The following is a 7,934-nucleotide window of genomic DNA, read 5'->3' on the forward strand; positions in this document are numbered from 1 at the left end:
TGTGAATAAATTATTCTCTTCACTTCCTGCTTTTCTGAAATGTAAAATTTAACAGTTAAACTTTTATTTTAAGAGGATGTTTAAAAAAATAGTTAATAAATTGGGAGTTAAAAAATTATTTTGAAATCTTCATTGAATTTAATAGTTTTTTTTGTTTTGAATTAAAGAAATAAGTTTTTAAATAAAATAAATAAAAAAATAATTTTCTGACATGGCCATTCTCAGCTTCCATAGAAATAATAAAATAATGAAAAAAAAAATCATTATTTTATCTTAATATAGATAAGTGTCTTTTTAAAATAAAATAAAATCCAGATTAAGAGTATTTTTATGATTATTATTTTTTTTGTTACTGCAGTAGTTTTAGAGTATTCAGTTAGTTAACATTTGGGCCACTAGATGTTGCTACATCTCACACAACAGACCTTTAAATATCACTCTAGAAACATAAATTCGACATTTTTCCCTCAAGCAGAAATTCCTACATTTTAAAATTCTATTCATAAAGTTTACATTCAAGTTTAGTTTGACAACAGTGTGTGTCCGTGTGTGTGTGTGTCAGCTGGGTGGCGTATGAGGGAGCCCAGTTCACAGAGAACATGTACGTCCTGGAGGAGGGAGAGTACCCCAACACAGAAGCTATGGGCCTCCTGTCGTCAGACTCCAACATTCGATCCATGCGGACTGCTGGACATGTGAGTTTTCAGCGGGAGAGGGAGTGAAAATCTTTACAGCCTGTTTACAAGCTGATTCTGCATCGTAGAGATGCAAACGAGTCATTTTCAGTAACTAAACTCTGTTTTTGGGCTTCAGGAGTTGTCCCTGCCCTCCATCGTGTTGTTCAGTAAGGTAGGCTGCAGAGGTCGCAGGATGGTGTTGACGTGCGGAGCTGTGAACCTGCTGCAGGCCGGCGTGGACTTGCGCGTGTGCTCCCTGGTGGTGGAGGGAGGAATGTATGTAACAGTCATAACTTTGTAAAGTCGCATATTCATCCTGATATTTAGATAAAAACACAAGAAACTGCATCACAGGACAGTTTTGCCTTTTTAATCCCAATTTGGTTGGCAGTTTTTATGCTAAACTGCATTTTTTATTTGGTTGTTTATATATTATAACTGTTTTTTTAAATACAAAATGAATTCTGTCCTTGTAGCTGCATTTGACTAAAGCTCACATTGTATACAGATCAAATATGGAGCTTAAATGTGAATTTAATTAGAAAAAAGTTCAAAACAGCTGCTTTAAAAAGTTTTGTTTTCCTGCAGAAAGTAATTGTCAAATTTTCTAAAATCATGCAGGCTTAGTGTTTAGATCCAGATATGTTCTCATTAATACTGTTAAACATGCCAGAGATGTAGGGAAGTAACAGAAACAATCAAATATGTCATAATAACTTATATTTACTCTCATAATGATAACAATGATATTGTTTTTTATTGCTCGCTACAAAGGATTTAGGAGAATTATACTGATGAAAGGTGCTTTTTGAGGAAAGACTCTGCAGGAGGGTTGTTGTTATAAACATTTACAATGTCTCACTGAAAGAGTACTGAAATGTGCATGCATGGAGAAACTGGTTTTAACAAAGACCCAAATTACAATAACATGTTATAATTGTTATTATACAGAAATCATTATCACAAAACTGTTGGTTCATTAGGGAATGAGGGGTATTTATGGCTATAAACTCATCAGGAGGGGGTTTAATCAGCCAACATTAAAAGTGAAAAAGTCTTTTTTTTCTCTCAGATAACAACTGGTTATTTTCAAGCAGGTTTCGCCCTCTGCTGGTCATTAAAAAGATTGCAGCTCAAAGGCAGGTTAACATTGGCTTCATTTTTCAGACCTGGAGGCAATGTCCATCTTGGCCTTGTCCACATGTAGCAACCGAATATCTTCCCCCACTGGTTAGTTCAAAAAATTTTTTTAAAAAAGACAACACACGACCTTGTTTTTTTTTTTTAAACTAATCCATCCACACATTTCTGGATAACCGCGTTGTTAAGCACATTTATCAGCATGTCAGACCTTCAGGCAGCGGGAGCACCCCTATTCCTATCCAATCAGAATAACCTTCCATCTCACAACGTCACTTCCACACAACACATGCCTGGAACGTGATCTGCTTAGGTGGCGGAAAATAACTGTCCTTAATTTTGTCCTTTACCTTCGGTTGTCGATGAGGAGCGGTACTGATGGCCGTGTAAAAACACACACAAAGCGCCTGGACATCAGATAACGCCAACACATTCCTAAGGACGTCCATGCTGTTGGAAAACAAAAGTCACACATGTCACATCATGGTATTTTTTGTCACGGACGGTGACGTTTCAAAACCTAAAACCCCGGTTTTACATGTCCACATGCAGACGTGCATAAGGAGTATGCACATCTTTATTTTAAAGAATAATTTTTTAATTACATAAATCTGCGTTTTCCTGCGATGGACTGGCGAGCTGTCCAGGGTGTACTCTGCCTTTCACCCAAAGCCTGCTGGGATAGGCTCCAGCTTCCCCGCGACCCTTCAGCGGACTAAGTTAGGATAAAGTTAGGATAAAGATGACAGACCATCAGAGAAAAATGTCTTCATTTTGTGAGATACCTGCTAGGTGTGGACAAGGCCTCTGACTGTGCAGAAAGGGTGGATGAAAGTTAGCTTGATGTCGTTGGATACATACCACGGTTACTGTAAATACACAAAGCTGAGAAGAAGGTAATGTTGAGAAGGAGAAACAGGAGTGTCTGTTAGTTTTTATGGGAAGAAATGTTTTCTTGTCCTCGCTGCTCACTGTTTCAGCAGCTCAGTTTGAATGTAATATTAAAACTGAGTCTAAAGGCAAATATTTCAACACATCAAACCTTTGTTCTGTGATGTAAAACTCTGAACTGAAGCCAGTTTCTTTCTGCAGGTGGGTGCTGTATGAGGGGAGTAACTACAGAGGTCGACAGCTGCTTCTCCAGCCAGGCGAAGTGGAGGATTTGCACAAGTTAAAAGGCTGGCAGCGAATAGGATCCCTTCGTGCGTTAATGCAGGTATGAAAGGAAACGTATGATCCAATCAGAAATCAGCAGCACGCTGCAACAACAAACACAGAGCCGCTCCTCTGAAGGCTGTACACGTTGCTGATTTGCACTTGTGTTCTTCAGTAAAAAACATTTTTATCTTGGAAAATATTTGATGTTTACTGGAAGTTTGTAAATGTGGGGCAGCTGTTTCAGCTGAAAAGTAAAAAAAAAAAACTTTGTCTGAACAACTGCAGCTTTCTTGTGCTGACTGAATGAACCTAACCTTGTTATTTTGCATGTTTTCCTCCAACAGAAGCAGATGTACTTCCGTCTGCGCAACAGGGCGAACGGATGCGTGATGTCTCTGACGGGAACGCTGGACGACGTCAAGCTGATGAGGATTCAGGCCGCGGAGGAGACAGGAGGACTGGAGCAGGTCTGGCTCTATCGGGACGGACAAATCTCCTGCAAGGTACTCGCCTGCATCCGCATCACAGAAAACTACAAACATACGAGTCCGAATTACTTCACAAATAAACAAACAGGAAAACATGTTTTATAAACAGTCTCAGAGAAATGACATGAACTTCCTGCAGGAGTAGTTATCAAAGAGACCTGCGGTACTGGGACTTAGACCAGACCTAAACAGGAGATGTAGCCTGGATACCTCTGGAACTCTGCATCTTCTCTCCCTGTTTGATGCTTCTAGGATTCATCTGACTTCTGAAATAATTAACTGCTTTTTTATCCCTCCATCGTGCCCTCTCCATCCCCAGCTGGTGGAGGACTGTTGCCTGGAGACAGCAGGCAGCATGGTGATGGCAGGCAGCCGGCTCTGCGTTTCCCCAGAGCGAGGCAAAGACAACCAGCTGTGGAACATCAGCCCTGACGGGTTCGTCCGCTGCCACTTCAAGCCTGACCTGACCCTGGAAGTCAAAGGTCAGAAAAGCTTCTTACATTACACATCTGTTGAGTTGTGGGAAACTTTAAGAGGTCAAATAAAAGGTGGAAAAGGGAAATCCCAAGGAAAGTTTAACCACTGTGCACAAACACAAGGAGGACATACTGGGCTGCCGTGTTGAAAATATAAATATTATCCAACATGGACGACAAAAGTTTATTACCTTTATTATATCCACTGTTGTGAAGTTGATCATGAAGGAATCCCTGAAACTCTTTTTCCTATTATTTCTTATCATTTAGAGGATTCCACGAGCCCCAATCATTAGCAGAGAAACTTCTGGATCTTTTAACTCGAAGCAGAACAAGAACATTTACTCAGGAATTTCCAACTCTGGCCGCTGGACTGCAGTTTATAGATGTTTCCCCAGATTCAGGTTCAATTGTCTCAAGTCCTGCACAAGCCTGTAAATGACCCATTTACAGCTGTGCTCATATTTATTCATCCCCTTTCATTAAAGAAGGAAAAAAACAGCTGCCTGTAAAATAAGCTGAAATTGACTAAAGTAATAATAAATAAAAATTTTATGAAAATCATTACATTATTTTCTAATTCTGGTTCAATAGAAATATTTTTTAAAAGCAAACAAATAAGAATTTATGACATATTCCATCAGTCATAAAGTAATATTTAGTGTAACAATCCTTTAATGTTTCTGCTCCAGTCAGGTGTTTTCTGTTCCTCTCAGTCAGACTTCTGCACCTGTTGACAGGTATTTTGTCCCACTGTTCAACAGAAAAGTCTCTCATTTGTCCAGGACCAATTTGTTTGGTTGTTTTTTTTATTCAACTCAATTAAATGAAAAAACAATGTCTTATATTACTAAATTATATTATTGCAAATTTTTAGTTATTGTTCCTTTTTTAAGTCTCCAGTTATTTGAGTGACTGTTGTAAATTCAGCCTTTTCTTTAATGAAAGGGGATGAAGACATATGAACACAACTGTATTTGTGCTGAAGGAAGCAAACATCTAAAAGCTGCAGGGTCGCGTGGTTTATTCCAGCTCGCAGCAGTGAGATTCAGCCCAGCAGCGCCACCTCCTGGTACTCTGTGAAGGTGCAGCAGTGAAAATGGATGCTTGCAGGAATAAACTAAGAATACTTATTCAGTGTCAGGTTTCAGTATCTAGGTCTCTGGAAGCTGGAAGTAGAAAGTGGATGGATGGATTTTAACATGTTTGTCTGCGTTTGTCTGTCAGGTGGCTGTCAGTATGACAAGAACCAGGTGATCCTCAACACCTACGATAGCAGCAAACTGAGCCAGAGGTGGACGTTGGAGATCCTGTGATCTGATGAGGCCCTGTGATGCAGCTCTGCCAGGAGACTGAGCCCTGAAGCGCAGCTCCACCGTGGAGCCCATACTTTACATGTGTATTACGGCTGAGGAGGACAATGTGCGCTCATTTTATTTAAAAAAAAAACCCAAAAAAACCCCAAAAAAGAATGACCTTAGATGTTGCGTTCAGACATGAAATACCAAAGACTCCATGTTTTCACCAGCTGAAGTGAAACCTCTGCCCCGTTTCAATGCTGCAGACGTTCCTTAACTTGTGGTACTTTTATACGACGGTTTCCCACAACCTGTTTTCTGCTTTTTAATGTGAATCTATGCAACATTTTACCTGCTAGAGAGTGAAGCCTGGCGTGCAGAAGCTCCAAAGATGCATCCAGACTGAGTTTTACTCCGTGTAGAAAAGCATCTTTTGTAAAGTTTGATCTTTGTAGGTTTTCACACAAAGTGTGATTCTCTGCGTCCTGTTGTACAGAAACCTGACATGTACAGACGGATTTATTGTTTTCAAGCAAAGCTGCCCTCTGTTGATTGTAAATATTTAAGAAAACTGTTATAAATTTTAAATAAAGATGCTATTTTGCCGTGTCCTTGCAGTTAAAGCAGTCGTTCAGTGACATCATGAAACTTTATTCAAAATATTAAATTATGTATCTGGTCAATTTAACGGGGAAATTTAGCAATAACATGTTGAGACACATCTTATCAGAGATGCTTATCATGCATCTTCAACATGAAACTCTTTAAATTGTTTTCTGCTTCCTCAAAGATGCAGGTGAGACATGCATGAATTAAAACATGTAGCTTTTTTTTTTTTTGCAGAAATGTCCACATTTAAAGCATTTTCATGGCTAGAAATGTGTGCAAAACCAGCTTGATGCATGAGTTAATTACCTCCTTAAAATAGTTTTCTGGTATTTTAGAACATTGCAAATACAGATGAGCTTTCAAGCTGTCCTCTTTGGCACCTTCAGAAGTTTCTAGATAGAATTCATATATTTTTTTATATTTCTGCAGGCTGCTGTATGTTTTTGCTGTAGGGACATTTTACACGAATGGTGCCGCCTATTGAATCATAAAAACTAACATCTTTCAGTAGACCTTCCACTGAGCTCTGCTTGGATTTAGCAAGAAAGAGATGAATAAATCTAGGAGAGAATAAATAACTCAACAACTTGCAGAAGTATTTAGTTGAAAAGTTTTGGTGCAAATCCATCATCAAGCAAAGTTCTTAATAAACCTGGACCTGACTGAGGAAGAAGGCCACAACAATGGAGTTGTGTCCAACTCCATTTTCTACACACATTTTCTGCACATATTCCTTAAATCTAGCTACATATGATCCATGAAGAGTCACTGTACGGGATTACTGAATTAGCATTATAATTTGATTTTTTTTTTTTTCCGTCTTACTGCTTCATTTAAATAAAACTGATTTATTTATAAAATGAACAAAAATCGCATATAAAAGCAAATGAATGTTTTTACAACTTAATCTTCATTCTATTTGCTTTCAAGTATTCAGCATCATAAGAAATCCAAGCAAGAACTTCCAGCTGTTAAAGGGAAAGCCGATGCAAACACGTCAAAAACTGCAGTTCCCCCTTCATCCACTAGGGGCTGCAAAACAGAGCAAATCCCCATAGACTCCCATGTTAAAAAGACCAACTTCACAGCAGAAATAAACATGTTTACAGCAGGAATAAACATGTTTACAGTCTGGTTTTAAAAAAAAATCCATTTTTGGTTTAATAGGTCAGGTTTGCTTTCACCTAAACAAGATGGACTTTATATTATTTACATAGACTTTTTTTTTAAAAAAAACAAAGAAACAAAACATTGTTGGTTTGTGGGGTGCCTTGTATTCTTGTGAGTGAAAAGTAGTGCACCTTGGCTTGAAAAAGGTTGAAAAAACAGTTTTAGAAGATAAAAATCTGACAGTTTGCTTTTAGCAGTTCCAGTCCAGTGGAAGTAAAGCCACCCTCACAATTACCTTCATCTCAGACTGTATAAAAATATATATATATATACACACACACACACACACACACACACACACACACACCGTATACACACTGTCTATAGGAAAGGGAGTTTCCTATTGGATAGCTACTACATACACCTGCAACAAGGTATTTAACACAAACTGATGCAATATGCTGCTTCTCATTTCTTCAACAAGCGTGTGGAAAGATGCATCCTGTTGTCATGGCAACTATGTTAATCTGTTAAAGAGACATCAGAGCTTTAGCATCAAGCAGAAGAACGGATCATCAGAAACTACTGAAACTGTCAAACACATTTCAGAAAATCATCTTCCAGGAAGAAATGTGCTGGGACAATAAGCTGAATGATGGGGATCGCTGGAACTTTAGGGGGAATCAAATGGAAGAAAAACAGCAGTAGAACGTATTAATGAAAGTGAGAACATTTCCACATGAACATGTGGAATCATGCATCAGGGTAAGAAGAGAGGCCATCATGCCTAGTGCTACTGTACATGCCCTTTGCTGCAGTTAGTCAGGTCTAGGTTCAGGTCTAGATCTGGATCTAGGTTCATGTCTACATCCTGCAACATTAAAAGAATGAGCTCAGCTGATCCCTGAATGCACTGAAGGAACAGCCAATGGGGTGGTTCAGGGAACAGGACACATTTTCACACATGGACTGGCCACA

At 38.8% G+C, this 7,934-nt stretch overlaps 1 protein-coding gene across 1 annotated transcript in view; it reads left to right on the top strand.

Moving 5' to 3' along the window:
* crybg1a (crystallin beta-gamma domain containing 1a) overlaps window positions 1–5,764 on the top strand; it is a gene marked incomplete at its 5' end in the record, with an annotated part of 91,387 nt that extends 85,623 nt beyond the window's left edge. Inside the window, 6 exons of the mRNA XM_079262333.1 lie at window positions 563–695; window positions 814–953; window positions 2,910–3,033; window positions 3,320–3,478; window positions 3,783–3,945; window positions 5,167–5,764. Coding sequence (XP_079118459.1) covers window positions 563–695; window positions 814–953; window positions 2,910–3,033; window positions 3,320–3,478; window positions 3,783–3,945; window positions 5,167–5,255 — 808 coding nt within the window. The 3' untranslated portion in view covers window positions 5,256–5,764. The remainder of the gene's footprint in view (window positions 1–562; window positions 696–813; window positions 954–2,909; window positions 3,034–3,319; window positions 3,479–3,782; window positions 3,946–5,166) is intronic.
* Window positions 5,765–7,934: the final 2,170 nt, after the last annotated feature.

This window comes from Telmatherina bonti, assembly GCF_933228915.1.
Source record: "Telmatherina bonti genome assembly, chromosome: 22".
In the NCBI taxonomy this organism is placed as follows: domain Eukaryota; kingdom Metazoa; phylum Chordata; class Actinopteri; order Atheriniformes; family Telmatherinidae; genus Telmatherina; species Telmatherina bonti.